Source organism: Hevea brasiliensis, chromosome 7 (assembly GCF_030052815.1).
Source record: "Hevea brasiliensis isolate MT/VB/25A 57/8 chromosome 7, ASM3005281v1, whole genome shotgun sequence".
NCBI classification, from domain to species: domain Eukaryota; kingdom Viridiplantae; phylum Streptophyta; class Magnoliopsida; order Malpighiales; family Euphorbiaceae; genus Hevea; species Hevea brasiliensis.
Window position 1 is genome coordinate 6,313,024 of NC_079499.1, and position 20,477 is coordinate 6,333,500.

Genomic DNA, 20,477 nt, shown 5'->3' on the forward strand with positions numbered 1-20,477 from the left:
ATTTCCCATGAATCTAGAGCCTAAGCTCTGATACCAACTTTGTCACGACCCAACCTATTGGGTCGGACCGGCACTAGGACCTGGGCCAGCCTAAAGCCCCCGAGGCCCGTAGTAAGCCTAACTATTCCTCAACACATAACCAAGCCCACAATTTAGGCCCAATATGCATGTAAAAATAATTTAAATTAATTTGTTAAAATTTTATTTCAGGCCAACTTAGCCCAAAAATTTTTCAGAAACTAAAATCAGGGGAGCCCAGCTCAACCCTGTTACCTCATTTACAAACAGTTTAAATATCATACAAATCTTCATTTATAAATTTCAAAAATTTATATTAACACAATTTCTAACAAGGTCCACACTATTACTAACACATGCGGAGTTCTAGATTTTAAATTTAGAAAAGATAGTAAAACAATTAAATAATCGACGTTAAACCTGCGAGGAAGGAAACAGGTTGCTCTGTAAAATAACTCCTCCTGTGGCCTGGAAAAATATTGAACAGGAATGAGCGTTCGACTCAGAGAGTAAAATATCAATTTTAACCATAATCTCTATAACTATCTCAAGCTAATGCACCCTGTAGGATGAAATGCAACATCAGCAATAATTTTCATATCATAACAACAAAAAGGTAATTTGGAGCACTCACACACCCACTAATATCAATCATAATTTATGGGAGCTGATCCCCTATACAGCTCTCTTAATTCCAACTGTGCCAGCGAAGAACTCAGCTTGGACTTCCACTTAATAACCAAATCGGGGTCCCAGCGAAGAACTCAAGCCGTGTCTACCCCGAAGGACCGGGTCCCAGCGAAGATCTCAAGCCGTGTCTACCCGTCCTATCCATAGTCCACACCACATCACACTCACGCCAACGCACGCACACTGCTCCAAATTACCACAACAACATACATGGCACTTTAACAGTTGTGAATGCAACATAAAACGTGCCTAGAGTTTATCTACATAAATATATGCATATAAGTGATGCATGGGCATGCTTGAACATATAATAATAGTGAAATTACAATTAAAATTAATATTTTACTCACAGTACACCGATGACTATTGGGGCTGCTGGATGCAGAAAAATAGCTGACCTCGATCACCTAATAATTAAATTATAAATTTATTAGTACTAAGTTAAGATAAAACTCTAAAGAGGCAATAGACAGCCTAATTCATGCCGAAAATCCGGCAAAGTTTCCCCTATACCTGGGACCTACCCAACCTGCAAAAAGGCTCAAATAACACTTCTAAATTCTCAATTTCCACAATCACATCTCATCAATATCACATGGCCCCTCCTAGGCCCTCCAAATCAGACAATACTCAAAATCTTAAAAATTACGTTTTAGTCCCTATAATTGACATTTTTCAAAAATCCACTCAAACAAGCTCTAAAAATTCTAAAATTTTGCCCTGTGGTCCTTAATAATATTATAAGGCTATTGCAAAATGAATTGTAATTTTCTAATCACCCATGAATATTTTATTCAAGAATTTTACTCGATTCCATAAGTTTCCAACAGCTAACATATTCTTAATTCAACCCAATTCAATATTCACATATTTAAACCTCCATCCTCAAGCTTCAATCAATTTTATAAAATTCAAATATCTTAATTTCAAATAATCATATATGCCCACATGCTAAAAATCTAACTAAAATCCATCTATATTCTTCAAAAATATTCTACAATCACTCAAAAATTCAACAAACACCATAGAATATCTCCAAATAATTTTACTTTCATCATATATTTTTCTTAGAATTTTTCTCCAATTTTTCCTGTTTAAGAAACACTGTATTTATGCTCCACAGACAGAGAAATAATAGAAATTGTCTTACCCGAAGTTTATCTGTGTCTCAAAAATTCCAAAAATTTATGAGGAAGCCTCTGGAAGTTGAACCATCTCCATAGCTCACCGGAGCCACCGCCGGCACCACCGCGCACGGTGGCCGGCCGCCGGTCCCCGGCAACATTTGCCGAATCTGATCATACCACCATGTTCCTCTCCTCTTCCTCAGTCCACAGGTGGTCTCGGATCGTCGATCCAACGGTCGGATCGTCATAGATCTGACGAAAAACTTGAAAAACCCGAAACTTCTCTCATCCATATCTCACTCATCCGACCTCCATTTGCTTCAAAATTGGTATCAAAAGAAAGCTCTCGGAACAAGCTTTCCAACGCCACCGGAATCGCCTCGATCGAACGTCGGATGAAGCCGAAATCGCGCCAGAAAGCCGCTGCCCACTGTGCACGCGTTTTCTCTCTCTTCTCCCTCTCTTGCCGCCGTTTTCTGGTGGTCTGGCCATCGCCGGAGGGTCGCCGGCCGGGTGGGGAACTGCTTGGAACGTCGCTGGCCGGTCACCGGAGAAAGGAAGAAGAAGAAGAGAGGAAAGGAGAGGGAGAGAAGAGAATTGGGGGGGGGGGGGGGGCTTCCTCCTCCCGTTTTTTATTTTTTTTATTTTTTATTTTTTTTTATTTTTTATTTTTTATTTCTGGGTTGTTACACTTTCCCTTGGTTCCTTCTCCCCTCTTAAAAGATCCAAACCCTATAAACCAAATGCTCATTTTCACTCTTCTCCACTCCATTTCACCAAATGTAGCTCCCTTCATCTTCAAGTGAACCCCTAATTATAGAAGGGTAAGAAATGGTAACCCCTAATTATATATATTTTTTTATATTTAAGAAGAGGTAAGGAAAGGGTAAACTTAAGGAATATAGAAATAAAAGTAGTCATAACTCTCACCTCTACTCTTTACCCCTCTTTACACCACAATTTGGGATGTAAGAAATTAAAACTATGCGAGATTAGCATCGAGAAGGCATGGGACCAAGAAGCCCACTATTATGGCTCTGAAATGGGGTCTGTACGCTGGAAACTTGATTGACCTATGATATACTTACAAAGAGAACGAACGCTCTAACTTCTCTCTTCAGACGTAGATAGTTGATCGAGGAGAAGCCAAGCGCCTAGCCACGAGTAACCCTAAAGATAAAAAATTTCCAAAAGCCAGTTAACCCTTTGGCTAAGATCTTAACTACCTTTTCGCAGAGCAACCAAGCTTCCTATTCGTAGTCGTATAGTTAAGAAAGCAGAAAAGCATTCAAACTTGAGACGAGATGGGAAAGCTGCCAACCCAAGTGTAAGTGCCATCCTCAAATTTAGCTGTTGTAGGGATATCCTTTGCTATTGACAAGCTATTAGATTTGAGAGGTAAGGAGGATAAGTCTTATCTTTACTTATGTTTATCCTCAATTAATTTACTTATTTTCAAACAGGATTATATAACTCACTTATCTCTCCCATCTTTACCTTTATTTAACTCTCGTTCACTCTCATCCAAATAAACCCTAAAGGTATTTATCCTTCCTTCACCCTCATCCAAACAAACTCTAAAGGGAGAAGCAAATAAAAATAAGAGAGGAAAGGGAAAAGGCACTTCGGCCGAGGTAAGCAGGAAGTTCCATTTTTTTTCTTGGTACCAACCCGCCTTCATTCTCTTTTCTTGACTCCATAATGGCTGTGTAGGATCTATTACACTAGGAAGCAAGTTTTTGGGGGGAGGACATGCTAGGGATTTGATTTGAAAAAGGTTAAGTATAGCCCTACTTGATTTCTCCATTTCTTTCATTTACCTCCCCCCTAATGACCAAAATTTACAATGTAGAGTTATAGTTCCACCAAGAGACAACAAGAAATGAAGGAACTTGATCCGTTCAATTTTTGGCCACTCCATTGGTAAAGCGCCTTCCTTTCCATATTCTTGATTTCTTTACACATATGCATCCTAAAACCCTCCTAATTATGATGGAACCATTGGTTATAATCTTGAAGCAAAAAAGAGAAAGGCTGAAGAGCTTTTAAATTTGGCCAACTCTAAAAAATTGCTCATTGAGGGGATTTCGGCTTGAAGGGCATGAAAAGAGAAGTGGTACTTGCCAAATCATTATAGAGCTGGTTAGAGATTAAGTGAGTATATAAGGTTTTATTCTCTTTTATTGTGTTAAGTTGCTTAGAAATGCATAAGCTGCCCTTTACTTTAATTGTGGGCATTTAGTGCTTTCATATCATGATTTGAATGATGATTTGCGGCTTCCGCGTTGGTTTAAATTATCATGAGCATTGTATTGGATGTAGTGATGCATGATAGATGTAAATGGCATAACACTTAATTGGTCTAAATGTGGGATGGATGTACTATAGGCATTGGAATTTCTTTTTTTTTTTTTTAAAATAGTGATTGGCTGCCCTATGTGTCTTTTAATGTTGTAGATTCCCTTTTTAGTTTAAAGCACATTATACTAAGTGAAAGCTATAGTGGTATTACTTGGGAGGTCATGGTGTAGCATTATGCTGTGAGTGAGAATTTATTTTTTTGAGCCACACTAATTAAATTAAATAAAAGGGTAGGCCAACAAGTGTGAGAAGAAAATTGAAATAATGGAAATTTAGTAAATTTAAATTTTAATAAGGTTAATAGTACTAATTTGTAGACTCCTAATGTATCATGTTTTGAAATTAATTTAATTTCTTTCTCATTAGAGATGACAAATTGTGAACCTAAAATACAATGAGCTGAATAATAATAATAATAATAATAATAATAATAATAATAATAATAATAATAATGCTATTATTATTTAATTCATACTTCATATTTTACCATGGGATGATAGATTGTTTTGGGGAAATGGATTGAAAACCATTTTTCCATATAAATTATATGCTCACTCAATATTAAGAGTAGTTTGACAGCTACTCAAAAGTGCCCCGAAAGCTCAGAACTAAGGAGAGTGATAGCAATCGCATTTTGTATTTTGGAAGCTAGAATTGACTATGTACGAATCTCAAGTCCTTTTTAATTACATGTGTCTCTTAATTAACACTTGAAGGCTGTAACACCTGATATTGAATTGTAGAGTTGGGTCTTAGCAATTATGCATGAGACATTGTGGTATTGAGATTGTTGATGATATGTGCTGTAACTGCGTGTTTGATAAATGCTATTATTCACAAGTGGTAACAGACTCTAGTTATAAAAAAGATTCTGTCGGATTTCTGATAGAAGTTCACATATAATATGAGAATTTATTGATTTAAAATAATATATCAATGGCAAATACATATAAATTGAGAAAATAAGTATATTAAATAAATGTGAATATTTGTTGGATTCGCAATTGTGGAGTGGAAAGAATATGTATTCATGAAATGTAAAAAATAAAAAACATGGAGAAGTTCATAAAATGCAAATAAATATAAATAAGTAAAATGTATGTGACAACCAAAGTGCTACTTCTATCATAGTGTTCCTCTAAAAAAGTATTTGAGAGAGAGTGCACAAATGCACCACTTTATGCCCTCCTTAGGTTCTCTTTGTCACCTTGGGTGTAAGCTTTCTTGTTAGAGATATTGAGATTCTACCAAGAAAGAATGCCACCATGAAAACACTTCTTTATCCTTTATTGCACTTAGAATGGCACACTTGGCTTTTTTTGACATTCTTAACTCTAATCCCCCAAAATCCTTCTCATTCAATGGGCTCATTATGTGCCATTAATCATTAATGCCTCTACCGTTACATGTTTGAGGGAATTTAAAAAGCTTAGCACAAACTTGGCTTCTTCCATGGACGCTTGCAAGACAAAGCATTGGCCTGAGCCTTAACCCATCATGAGTGCATCTAGGCCTTAATTCTTCATTTCTTACTTGTACATGATGAGAATAATTCTCTTTAAATTTATACACTTACAAATAAATTGTATAATTTATGTATATTTTGAGAACTTGATGCTATATATCTATTATTACGATACAACGTTATAATTTATTAAGTTCTAAATAGATATTTTACGTAATATTTTATATCATTTATCACATCATTTATATATATTTTGGTCTCATTAGAGATATTTTGAATATAAAATATCATCTTTTCGTATAAAAAACGTAATTAATGAACCAACAAAAACAAAATAATATTATAATATTTAATGATCTTTTTCTTTCTTTCATTGTTTCAACTTTAATTTAACTTATTTTTCTCATACTGTTCCATCAGATTGATTCTTACACGATTGTTTGGCAATATTTAATATAACAATTATTAAGGAGTAATAGATATTATTTTTTTTTAAACAGTAAGTAAGAGACATTAGGTGTGAGCACATAAGCAAAGATTATTTATAATTTTTAGGGTATCATACCATAAAAAGTAAAGATATAAACATTTAATTTTCTCATTGCCACATGCAAATGTGTGATAAATAACATGCCACGGTATTTGTTTCTTTTCCCAATGAGGGTGTCCCTATTAAATATTGACACCAAACCTCTAACTTTGAATTATATTTTGTTGACTTGAAATACGAATAATTTTAGTTATTATTTTAATTATAATGATTAAGTAAGCAGTGACTTAACATAAATTTAATAAGTGTGTTAGTACTTTGAATTATTTTAATTATGGTTATTAAGTAAGCAGTTACTTAAATTCAAATTAACTAATGGTTTTTACATATACAATAAATAAAATCTTAAATAAATAAATAAATAAATAAATCTTTATACTTTTAATAAAGAGTTGAATAAATTCATATATTTTTTAATTTCGGTTAAATAAATTCACGCTCAATAAAATATTCTTTTAATAATAAAATATTGTTATTTTAATTTTAAATATTAAAAATTATTTATTAATTTTAATTAAAATAAAATTTAAAAAAGAAATTTGAAAAATGTAGAGAACAAAAATTGTTTAATATTAAATTTATTATTTTAATATTTTCTTATTTAAAAAAAGAAAAAAATAATATTTTATTAAGTATATATTTATTTAGCTTTAATTAAAAAATATTAAATTTATTTAACCTAAAATTTAATTTTAAATTTATTTGGCGCTTGTAAAGTACGGTAACTTTTTTTTTTCTGTCATAAATAAACTCATTTAGTAAAAATAGTTATAAAAACTAAATAAAATAATTAGATATAATGCATTTAGTTAACCGAAGTAAAATTTTTACTAATCAAAATTTTAACAACCTTTAAAATTATAATTGAACGAAACTGAAATTTAAAAAAACATAAATAAAACTTAACCAAAAAAAAAAAAAAAACCTTAGTTATAGGATATAATCAAACTAACCCAATAAAAATATAATATATGATTTATATTATTAATTATTTAAATATTAATAAAAAATTATTTATAATTATTTTTATTTAAACAATTATATATTTTAATTAAAGAATAATTATAAATTAACTATTACTAATAAAAATAAAAAAAATAATATATATAAATGATATATTATTAATAAAATTGTAACTTATATAGTAATTAATAAAAATTTGGTTAATTTAGTAAATTCAGTTGTCAAATTAAGAATAACAAAACAGATAACTAAAAATTGATTTTTTTAAAATATTAATAAATCAAATTAAAAATTAAATAAATTTTTATCAAAATAAAAGAAATTTATCAAATTTTTTTATTATTCCATTATAACGGAATAATATCCTATAAATAATTTTGCTTAATTTTATAATTTAAACAGTTTAGTTTTATTTCAAAAATTCATAAACTATAATTTTTAGTTTAAAATTCCTATAAATTACCTTGGGGGCTGTTTGATTTAGCTGTATTTTGATAACTGTTAGCTGATAGCTGATTTATATTAAGTGTTTGATAAAAATGTATTGTTGTTGTTATTTATATGTGAAATGACTAATAAGGGTATATATTATATAATTTATTTTATTATTAAAATAAATATAAAATTATAAATTTATTATATTATATTATTTATTTTATTATTAAATTAAATATATAATTATTAAATTAATATATTATATTATTTATTATATTATTTATTATATTATTAAAATAAATATATAATTATTAATATATTATATTATATTATTTATTTTATTATTAAAAAAATAAATAATTAAAATTTTTTAAAAAATAATTAAATAATTTTAAAAATATAAATAAAATAATAAAGTAATTGTTATTATTGATAAGGAAAAAATTTATAATTAATTTTAATTTTTTAGATATAAATAAATATTTTATATTTTATGTTATTAATAAAAAATATTTTAATAAAATTAAAATATGTTAATTAAAATATTAAAATTATAAATAAAAAAAATAAAAATATTAATTATATTAATTTTTGAATTAAATAAAAAAAATAATATAATAAAAAAATAAATAAATAACTTTAAAAAAGAGTTAATGAATCGGTAACTGACTATATCATTTACTTATTAACTATTAATTATATTTTTTAAAACTTATTAAATATATTCACTTATTTAATTATCTATTAATTAACAATTTTATTTAATAAATAAATAAAACACCCACGGAATAAAAAACGCTAGTAGACAGAGTTGAATAGAACTGTTTAGAAATTTTGAAGACATTAACAAATTTTCTCAAGTTTTACATTGTCAACTTTCAAGAAAGCGACGTAATATTAATCATACTAAATTCAGCCATATCAAAAATATATCCGGTAGTCTCAAACCACGTTTCCACATAGTTCACCACAAATTTAATATAAAAAATATATGATAAAATTTATTTATTAAATATAAAAATATTTAATGTAAGGCTGCTGAGCTCGTTCGCGACTTGATAAGCACGTTTGAGTGGCAGGAACCAGCTGCTTTGTTTCGGCTAACGCTTTCTTTTGGTCGAGGAGAAGACCCACCGCAAAAGCAGAATTCCTTATCTCATGCTAGGGCAAATTTGTCATTTTAAGCAAATATTTTAATTTTTAAAATCTAAACTGAAGATTATTTATTTATCTTTCCATGTTTGACTTCAACTGATATTAAGTTTGCGATTTGACGATTTTGATATAATTTCCATAATGTTAAATTAATTAATTATTATTTATTTATTTATTAGTCCTACGACATGTTTTCTTATTGCTTTTCAAATTTATTGTGAAAAATATACAATTTAAAAAGTTAAGAGACTAAAATATAATAAATTTAAAAGTTAAAGGAAATTTAGTGTAACAAATTTTAAAGTTGACGGTTTTTATGATAACAAACTGAAAATAAAAAATAGATGCGTAACAACTTTAAAAATTGAGAGACTAAAATGTAATAAATTTTGAAGTTAAACGATTTTATACTAACAAACTAAAGATGGACTAAAGTATAACAATTTCAAAAGTTAAGGACTCTATTAGCAGTTTTATTGTTTGTTGAATAGAAAAGTTATATATTAGAAACAGTTGTAAGGATGTATACGAAACTTTGAGGTTTAACACAAGTATTGAGCAATGAAACAAAGTTGTTTGTCGATATGCCTCAGCGGCTTTTGGGTTTTTGTCGCATGCCCTGTTTTACCTCTATGCTTTTACTTTATCTAATAAAATAACGTCCTTATTAAATCTAACGTATTGAAGTTGAATGGAGGCAACTGAGAGACGATTCAGTCTTAAGGGGTTCACTAGGCATCTAATTGAGAAGTTTGGTCTGTGATAGAGACGAGTGGTCTTGAGGGAAACACTAGGTCAAATCAATCCTCCATTCCCTAATTGGGAATCACAGCAAAAGCCCTTCTGCAACGTCTAGGTTTCGTTTAGAATAAAATAAATAATTTTTTTTAAAAAAATTTAATTAAATTAATTGAATTAAATTTTATAAAATTCTAAAATATAGATAGAATTAGTGTTAGAAGCAATTTTTTAAGCAGATCATAAAGATAACTTTTATCAAAAAGTTACTTGGAGTTTATAGGCCGTTAGTAAAGAGGAGGAATTGTGTAAACCCCCCTTAGAATAAATTATAATTTAATATTTGAGATTTAATAAAACTTACATAATCCTCATTATATTGTTACATATTTAATTTTTAACATTTTAATAAACTCATATATCTGTCTTATCTAGATGTATATAGATGCGAATGTGTCTAGATTATTTTTTTTATTAACTATAAAATAATATACTATAAAAATAAAATTTTCAATTAAATTCTTTTGTTCTTTATTTAGAATATTGATAAAATAAAATGATAAACTTATAAAATATGGGACTATCTTATAATAAAATTTATATTATAAATCTATAATATTATTTTGATAATTTTTGTATAATTAATGATAAATTGGACAGATGATTATTGGATTGAGAGATTAATTTGTAGGTTTATTTAAATGTAAATAGCTAAATAGATAAATTTTAAAAATATAATGACTAATATGTAGGTTTCACTAAAATTTAAGGATTAAATTATAATTTATTCTAATTTTTTTCACAGTGTCTAGGTAACTACCCTCTTTACTAATGGAGTTAAAGTTTAAGGTACCTTTTTATCACAAATTTAAACTCAAGACTCTACTTGACAAATGTGTCAAGCTATAAGGTAGTAAACTGTAATTTCTCCTAATATTTAAAATTTAAAACTAAAATTATTCTATTTCCTTCAAAATTATACAGGATTTTATCCTATTTTTTAATATTTTGTAAGGCAAGAAATTCAAAGCCACCAAATGAGAACATCAAGAAAGCATATCAAAGTTTTAAAGAAAGAAAAAAACTGAAAATATATTAAAATATGATTATAATTCAAATAATGATTACATAACTCTCCATTTGCGGTTTGTAGTTGGATAGGAAATTTCCATATTAGAAACAGTTCTGAGGATTTATTGAGCTTCAATGGAGGCAATAGAGAAACGATTCATTAGGCGTCTGACTGAGGAGCTGTTTGGCTTGTGATGGAATAGTCTTAGGAAAACCCTAGGTCCCACTGAGCTGCTTGGTCTGTGATGGAAAGTATTCTTGGGAAAACCCTAGGTGTGATTGAGCTGTTTGAAAATGAACCTTTAAATTAAAAGAATTTATTTATTTTTTATTTTAAATATCAAAATTAATTAAAAAAATTAAATTAAATTATTATAAATTCTAAAGGAAATAAATTAAGAAATTATCAACAAACTCTCTTGCATAAAACAAAACGGAAGCAATAAAATCAGACAAGTTGACCACGATTTAAGTTTATCGTTCATATCAAGCGAGAATAAACCTATGATTTTGTAATTTAAATTTTGATTAATTTTATTAGTCAAATAAATATATAATTAATTTAGTTTAAATTATTAAAATAAAAAAATAAATTAAATTAATTCAAAAAAAAAAATCCAATTTTTTTGTGATATTGATACTCTGGTGAGTCTTTTGGGCTGATCTTTATACTTGCAAAAGGCAAAATGGTAAGGCCGTTGGCTTAACACTGAAGTTAGATTAGTGTTGTTGGGAGCTTTTTGATACTTGAAAATTGAGAGTTAGATGAAGTAGAATAAGTGATTGTTTAAATCATTGACTTTTTCATCAAATCATTTGAGTCGAATTATATTTTAATTTTTTATAATAAAAAATATATAATTAACTTGGATGACTCAGCGGCTGACTTTGTTCTGGTGGATTTTATTTATTTTAATTAAAATTAATTAAATCTATTTTTAATAAAAAAAAAATATTTTTAGTACTCTGATAAAACTTTTTATATAACTAATCTATCATAAAAATGTACCACTTATCAAAAGTCTTGTGAAAGGAAAAGCAAAATATTTCATTTTTTTAGTATAATTAAATATTTAAATAAAAATTCTTACCGAAATTATATAAGATATTATAATAAAGTAATAATTTTAATAAGTTATATTAAATTATAATTAATTATTTGTAATTTTAAATAAATAAAAAATTATTCTTAAAAAGTATGATAAATAGATAATAATGGAGGTCGTGGGGCTCGGTTATGGCCCCCTACTAGGGCCCAGAATGGCTCTGCATTATATGCGCGCTCTCTTGCCGATGTAACCAAGGAAAATGACGGATGGGCCCCACCCAGCTGACTTTTCACTGTAGATCCTTTATATTATTATAATTATTATTTTTTTATTATTTTAAAAAAAATTGTTGAAAATATCCATATTTGTTAATAGATCATTGAAAACATTGCAAAAGTGTCAAATCAAATCGTTATGAAACATGCTGATATATTTTACTAATGGAGGAAACAAAAAGTTTTAATGATGATGGTTCTTCTCATACAATTTTCACAGAACGAACAGGAGACGCAAGGCCTGAAATCAACATATTAAGCTGGAAGTTCACATTATTTTTAGACAAGGAAGCAACTGTTAGACTGTTACCTCTCTTTATTTAAATAATTACGGCACTTTGTTTATTATCCAATGATCATCTTCTAGTTTAGTAATGGTAAAGCTCAGGAGCGAGACGTGGGGTGAGCATAACTTCCAGAGGAGTTTCCTTGCACAAGGATAAGGTTAAGCTCTCAGTCATGTCCACGGGCTCATTGTTTGGTGTCGTGAAGTTGAATCCTTGGAGCAGCCTAGCCATTCCCAGTTGTACTACTTGCAAAGCAAAGTTGAGGCCTGGACAGGACCTTCTCCCTGAACCAAATGGCACGAGCTCGAAATTTTGACCCAAAAGGTCTACGTGTGTATGGGTTGTCAGAAATCTATCTGGCTTGAACTCTTCAGGATTCGGCCACACACTAGCGTCGCGATGCAACTTCCATAAGTTTGTCAAAAAACGAGTGCCCTTTGGAATATGGTATCCGCACAGGGTGCAATCTTCCATTGCCTCGCGAGGAACTGCCAGGGGACCTGCTGGGTATAATCTCAGTGTTTCTTTAATGATTGCTTTGAGGTACACTAAGTTTTCGACGTCTGATTCTTCTACGGGTCTGTCCCTTCCAACTTTCTGATCTATCTCCTCTTGGGCAAGCTGCAATTCACGCCTGTTGTTCAACAAATTGGCCAACATCCATATCATGGTGATAGATGTTGTATCGGACCCACCGACGATAAGAGTCTGCACAAATGAATTCAACTGTTAAAATTATAATTGAAAAAAAGCTAATATTTCTCTATGTGCTCTGGTATTTGATTATTTGCCAATGACATATTTTAGCTCATAATCGAACATTCCTTTAAGACATCTCGCATGGCAGTAATTAAATAAATAATCTTATGCATATTAAAAAAATGATTTTTTTTTTTTTTTTTATGTAAAGAAATAATATATATACCATTATTGTTGCTTTGATAACTGTTTCACGAGAATTGCCGAATTGGGAATCATCCTGAACTGCAGATAGCAAAACATCTATGAAATCCTGCTTGGTCTCCACCTCACCGTTGAGCCTTCTCAACTCATGTTCTTGAACCCAGGCATCTATAATGGAATCCAATTCCTTGTTAATCTTCTTCATAGATTTCACAGACCCATACATGAATTCCGTCCATCCTAGAAAAGGAATCAAGTCAGAAGGAACAGAAGCACCAGCACAATACATGAATTCCCTCATGACTTCTCCAATGGGACGTCCCTTTTCATCGTGCCCATTATTGTCACCTTCGAAGTATCGCTTTCCTGCCACCATTCTTGTTATCATATTGAGCACCAAATGTTCAAACAAGTCGCTCATGTTAACCTTGACTGGATTGTTCTTATTTTCCTTCCATTGCCTGAATAGATCCTTGTTGACAAGACTCACTTCAGATGTTCGAACATCCTTCAACAACTTGAGCCTTTGGGGGGAGAGGAGCTCGACGATGGCGAGCTTACGCACATCACGCCAATAGGAACCGTAAGGCGAGAAACCAAAGGATGCATAGTTGTAGGCTAGGTGCTTTGACTGGCTTGATTGTGGGCGTGAAGCTACGAATTTGTCATTTGTGGTATAGAACTCTTTCATTATATGTTGACTGCTGATCACCACTGTGCGGTGCATCCCCATGTTGATGGAGAAGATAGGGCCATATTTATCAGCTACATCACCCAAGATTCTGGCAAACGGTTTCCTGGCACCAAGTTGATGAAGGTGACCTATAATTGGCAGGGCACCAGGAATTTGTGGGGGCAAAGAGCGCTCCTTACTGCTATGTTTCTTTCCCCTCCGTAGATTATAAAGCAGGACTAGAGCTAGGACTCCTAGAATTGCTACAAAATTTGAAGAGAAATCCATGATGGGTCTGGACTCTGGAGGGAGGATTTGCTTGAGTGCTGAAGTTGAAGGAATGAGTGGAATTTATAGAGCTTCATGAATTTACTGTTAGTGGAAAAAAAAGAAAGCAAGTAATTTCTTCTCCGAGTCGCCAGAATGGAAGAAAAAATAGAAGGCACGATGTAATTGGTTGGTCCAATATTATAATGACGTCTAGATTTTAGACCATAGAGAAAACTATATAGTAATGAATCGGCCAGCCAATTTGGGAGTCACGCCTTCCACTTTTTGAGCTAAAATCCTTGAAAAGGACATCTTCGATAATTTTGGGATTTTTTTTTCACTGCGAGATTTTAATAGATGGAGATGATATTATAATAATTTTATTGAGATTTGATTTATTATAAATTTAATATATTAATATGTGAGATTGGTAAATTTTATTGTATATATTTTATATTTTATATTTTAAATTTAAAATAAATTAACTTAAAAAATTATTAATTAAATATTAAGAAAAAAATTATTTTTCAAGCAGTGATAATAAAGATTGAGTTTTACTCTTCATATTTAAATTTAATTCGGTAAAATATTATAAATATTTCAGGCTGAGCTAACTCAACTTAATTATTATATATTAACTTTAGATAAAAAACGTAAAATATAATTAAAAATTTTAGATATATTTAAATGAATTTCAGTTTCAACTCGATTTTATAAATTATTGTTTTAATATTTATATAATATAAAATAAATTTAAAACTATAAAAATTTACTTAATTAAGTTCGTCCTAACTTATTATTTAAGTTTTATAATTATCTTTAGGACTATAATTTTTTAAGTTTGAGTTTCAATTAAAATTATTTATATAAAAAATAAAAGACTATAACTAAATATTAATATTTTAAGTTGATTGAAAAAAGTATATTTATTTTAATACTTAAAAATTTAAATTTATATTCACACTTTTAAAATTTTTCAATGTATAAATTATGGACTAAATTAATTAATTAATCATTTAATCATCAGATTACATATAGATTAATGAAAAATTCAATTAAATTACATGATCGATTTTTATTTTACATTTACTAAATGTGGACAAGAAAATTTTATTTGATGAAAGACCGGTCGGATCGGATCATAGCCGGCTAACACTGGATTAAACTGATTGTGTTTAATAATGACAAACTTAACAGCCATCTATTGACGGCTCATATGCAGTAACCACGTGTGCATGTTCTATTGGTGTGTACTGTGTAGCACACTTAATTTCTACATAAAATGTACACGATGGCTTCATTTATTAATATGAACGCCTTGCTCTATGCTCACTATTAAGTTTAAAAATAAGAAGCAATCATAAAAGATGAATTTATAGGAAGCATTAGAGGTTTTATATGGCATAAGGTGATTCATATTATGAAGTTATAAGATACCAGCCAGCACAGATCACCCATGGAGATAGATTGCTGAAGCTTTTAACTAAGCAGATCTAACCAAGAAAACCCTCATCCTAACGTAGAAGATCTGCAACCCATTATTCACACCCACCTGGAGGAGGAGAGGGAGGAATCCTACCCTCCAGGTTCGGGAGGAGCCTTCCCCTGCCCAAAAGGACAAGGGCGGCCATGAAACAACAACTGGAGGATGACGAAACTATGAGAGAGGCTTCCACTGAAAGAGAGACGAGGCTCCCACTTCTTCTTGACACTAATTTTTAAAGAAATTTTGTACTAATAGGAGTTGAAACATTTCTATTTTGTGCGATCAATCGAAACCATAGAAAACAGATGTTTCAATATTAAAATCAAAGGGTTCAACATAAAATATAAAATTGATCATAAATCTAAATATTTTAAAAGAGGTGAAGTGCATAAGTTTAGCCTTGAATTTTATTAAAAAAAAAAAAAATCTGTTAACATCCTAATTAACAGATAGTGTAAATGCACATGACTTAAAAAAATGCTGACATGAAAATTTAAAAAAAAAAAATCTAAAATAGAATAAATTAAAATTTTAATATCCTTTATTTTTGAGGTGTGAAATGGGACCATCTAAAAATTGAGAATATTGTGAATTTTTTTTTTTAAATTTCAGGAATATATATTAGAAAATGTTAAATTTTTATATGTCATCAATTACTTTTTGAGATTTGTTTAAAATAAATTATTATTTCAAATGAATATCGGCCGTCAATCACTGTTGGCTGCAACTTCGCCGGCTGGCCAAAGTGGTTCAAAAATGCTAGGCATGGAATCTTCCAACCAAAATCTAAATCGATGGGCTTCAAAATTGAAGCAGCACTTGAATCTGGAAAAGTGTCTGCAAAACTCCAAATTAGGCATGGAACTTTGGAAATAAATCAACCAATGACGTTTATCCATGAGGAAAATCTTGCAAACTTCCTGGGAAGTCTGCATGTAAATTCCTAGAAACCTTAACCTTGCTACTCACCTGACAGAAGTCCTTTTCATTCCTATAATACATTTCGTCAATTGATTTGCTTTCTAAATTCTTAATTTGGATATTCTTTTCTATTGGCTGCTGTGGATTCCATAAGTAATTGCATTAATCAACTTACAACTTGTTTCAAAGCTTAAGAGTTTCATTTGGAATTTGATTACATGGAACAAATGATTTATTAATTCGTCCTGGTGCTTAAACTACGAATATATTAACTCGAAAAAAAAATTATATGCATATTATTAAAGTTTAAGAAAATATATCTTATATAAAAATTTCTAATTTCTTACGTGTGTGTGTGTATATATATATATAAGAAATTTAAATTTCTTATTATTTATATGACTCGAAATTTTTGTGGCTGAAAGATGTGAAGAAACAGACGGGAAACACATAAAAAGAAGGAAATTTTTGAGGTTTGAATTTTCTACAAGAGAGAAAATTGAAGAGGTTTGATTTTTCTTGCAGGCGACTGGAAAAAATGCACTTTGGTTTGGTAAATGATCGATGCATATATTTCCAAAAAACGAAAAAAGCATCAACGGCACGAATCTTATATATGACAAATTAGTAAAGAAAAATCAAAAGGGTGCATTAAATTTATAAAATCCGAGCTAGCTTTGATTTTTCTTCCTTGTGTTGCGCCCATCCATGGTCAAAGCAGGAAACGAAAAGCCCCTGGGAACTGGTATCTAGCATTCAGCAGCGGCAATATTGGGGAGCTCTGCGAGTCAAGTCCCGGGGTGATATTACGATATCATTGTAAGGAAACTTGTAGTCCATATTGAAAGTATAAAATTTTAATATAGAGCATATATAGACTTGGGCTCTCAACCTAACTTTTGAAGTGTGATTCTTTTGAATTCGTATCAATAGAATTAGAGCTGTTCATTATAGCTCTTCATTGTAAGCAATAATGCCATAATAACAGTATTCACTTGAAATTAGATTAAATTAGTGCAAAGTCAAACTGTGTGAATGTCGGGGTTGCTTCAGATGATGATCTTGTGATGTTTTTGAATGCTTAAGCATCTAGAAACAGGACATGGAAGGGAAGAAAATACACCAGTCTTAGGAGAAGATGCAGTGGAGGTCTTGGTGGGTTCAATTTCAATCATCCAATCAAATTAATTGAGTAGTCCTGGCCTTGAAGGCATTGAATAGTGCTAGATGTTTTTCCTTGTCGCCAAATGTTGTCTTTACAAATAAATTAACACCAACGCATTACTTAAAAAACGAAAAAAAAAAAAAAAAGGACCGATGGTTGGAGTCGTTCCAATCCATTGATTTAAGTAGGTATAGATATCATAAAAAGATGGAAGCTCCGTCTCCACAAATATGAATAAATGGAAAAATTATAATATGAGACGAATTATGTAATAATTTTATTATAATCATTGATTGTAATAAATTTTACTTAACGACTATAATAAAATCGTTACTTGTGCTTCAATTTTATCAAATAAAAATTTGAATAAATGAGAGAGATGGTTGACTGTTTTAATTGTCCATTTCTTTATATATAGAAAAAAAAATTATCATTTAGTATCTTTATTTTTAATAAATTTAATTATTTATTTTTTTTATTTTAAAAAAGATATTAGTTAATTTTTATATTTTAATTCTGTTTATTCTTTAATTCTTCAAATCATTATAAGTGTTAGTTTGAATTTCATTTAATTGTTGTATTAAATTTCATTTAATTATTGTAATTTAAAAAATATAATTATATAATTTATTTATTTTTTATTTTTGAATTATTTAGTATATGTAACGTAAATTTCTCTTACTAACGAATAGAAAATTTAATTTAAATTTGATAGAGAGACTAAAGGTAAATAGAATAAAAATATATAAATTAATATTTTTTTAAAATAAAAAAACCAAATATTTATTAGTTTCATAAAAACAACATATAGACAAAATAATAAATTTTCCTAATATATATATATATGTGTGTAATTGGATATAATATACGAGACATCTTCTAGATAATTCAAATCGAAGTATTTGGCGGCATATCACATGAAGATTTGTTAAGCAACGTTATTAAATTAAATTACTTAATTTTGTAAGTCATCTTTTAAATTTATGCCATGTAACGTATTTTATTTAATATAATAATTAAATTAGATGACTAAATTTGTAAGGCGTTTTTTGTTTTTTAGTTTCAGCTTTCATAAGGCATTTGAAATTTTGAGTTAGAAATCTTGATCAAAATCGAATTGTTTCTTTTGAAAATACTAACTTGCCTTTAATTGCAAAATTTTAATTAGCAAAATTGAATAGAGTGTTTGATTATCTTGAGTTTATAAAAGTTAAGAAATTGGTGATTTTTACTTTGAAGTCACAATGTTTTTATTTTTTAAAAAATAAATTTTTAATTCATAAATGAATATAAATAAATTATGTTAAATCATTTAAGGTTATAAATAATTAATTATAATTTAATATTATATTTTTTATTTTAGATTATATTAATTATATAGTTGTTCTTTTCAATTAATTTTTAATAAATTTTTTATTCAAATTATAGACAAATTTAATTCATTTCACAGATTTTATCACTAAGATAATTGTTCAATAAATTATATTTATAAAAAAAATAATTTTCCATCATTATTTTTATATATTTAAAAATTTTAATTAATTTAATATTACATTATTTTTAATTTCAAAAAATTTATTTAATAATTAGTATATATATATATATATAATATTGCTCTAAATAACAGTTAAATAATAACATCAAACTAATTTTACTAGTTTCTTTTTTTTTTTAAATAGAAAACCACGAAACTCGACTTTTCAACAAAATATAATAAAGAAAAGAATAAAATCCAGGACATTGATAAGTAACTTTGATATTTTATTTTGTTTGATTTTGCTCATAAATTAAAAAAGTTTATTTAATATAAATTTTAAGTAATAAGTAAATACCCCTTATTTATAATTTATTTACTTATTTAAAAAAAATTATAATTTATCCCTTATATTTTATCTAACATTATAATTTAACCCTTATATTTTATCCAACATTATAATTTAATCCCTAAATTTTAGAAAAATTAATTATCTAGTCTTTAAGTTTTGCACTATAGTATACTTTAATCCTGAATTTTAAAAAATCAATTATTTAATTCTTTTAATTTTAATATATAGAATAATTTAGTCCATATAATTTTAATATTTATAACAACTTTATCCATTAATAGAATGATTAAATTATTCTATATATTAAAATTTTAGGGACTAAAGTGTGATATGATATAAAATTTAAAAACTAAATAATTAATTTTTGAAAATTAAGGGACAAAAATATAATATAATATAAAATTTAAAAATTAAATAATTAATTTATCAAAATTTAAGGATTAAAATGTAATATAGAGTAAAAATCAAAGATCCAATTATTATTTTCTTATTTAAAAATTTTAGTTAAAAATTTATATTATCTTAATAATTTTAAAAATATTAATACTATTTTATTTTAATAACTATAATACTCAATAATATATCATTCTAATAAATTATTTTGTTTTTAAATATCTTTTAATCCAACATCTAAACTATTTAAAAATCAATTATAAATAATTTTATCAAATAATTAATTATATATTTTTAAATAAAATAAAAAAATACATTTTAACTTAAAAGTAAAAAAAAAAAAAAAAATAATGCACCTCTTAATCAAATATTGTCACTTCTTTCGGCCCACAAACAAATCATTTTACGTTTGCAGCTTGTGGGCCCACACAGCGACTTGCCAGCAAGCTTTTGCAAAGTAGTCTTCTTGAATCTTGAAGGCCCTGTCATTATTGCTTCTAGAATATAATTTTTCCCCCTTTGGTTGTGTGTTATACAAATTATTTCAAGAATGGAAAGAGTCATGCCTTTGCTTCTAGAATTTATGTCAAATTAAAGAAAATTAATTTTTTTTTTCATCTAAAAAATTATATATGTAAAATTGCATTCCATTTGAA

At 28.5% G+C, this 20,477-nt stretch overlaps 1 protein-coding gene and 1 long non-coding RNA gene across 2 annotated transcripts; both read right to left on the reverse strand.

Annotated features, from left to right (window-relative positions):
• Positions 1 to 228: 228 nt before the first annotated feature.
• On the reverse strand, positions 229 to 2,426 carry LOC131181500 (uncharacterized). The gene is made up of 2 exons (XR_009150021.1): positions 1,859 to 2,426; positions 229 to 1,115 (listed from the first exon to the last, which is right to left on the reverse strand). It is a non-coding gene; the product is annotated as an uncharacterized LOC131181500 (long non-coding RNA).
• Positions 2,427 to 12,026: 9,600 nt separating this feature from the next.
• LOC131181501 (cytochrome P450 CYP82D47-like) lies at positions 12,027 to 14,076 on the reverse strand. Its single transcript, XM_058149913.1, has 2 exons — positions 13,110 to 14,076; positions 12,027 to 12,892 (listed from the first exon to the last, which is right to left on the reverse strand). The coding sequence occupies exons 1-2, from the start codon at positions 14,046 to 14,048 to the stop codon at positions 12,266 to 12,268; spliced, it is 1,566 nt and encodes a 521-aa protein (XP_058005896.1). The 5' UTR covers positions 14,049 to 14,076; the 3' UTR covers positions 12,027 to 12,265.
• Between the last annotated feature and the right edge of the window lie 6,401 nt (positions 14,077 to 20,477).

Coding starts and splice junctions, on each gene's coding strand:
- LOC131181501 (XM_058149913.1), bottom strand. CDS start 14,048: ATGGATTTCTCTTCAAATTTTGTAGCAATTCTAGGAGTCCTAGCTCTA. Junction 12,893..13,109: donor TTATCAAAGCAACAATAATG/GTATATATATTA, acceptor TCATTTGTGCAG/ACTCTTATCGTCGGTGGGTC.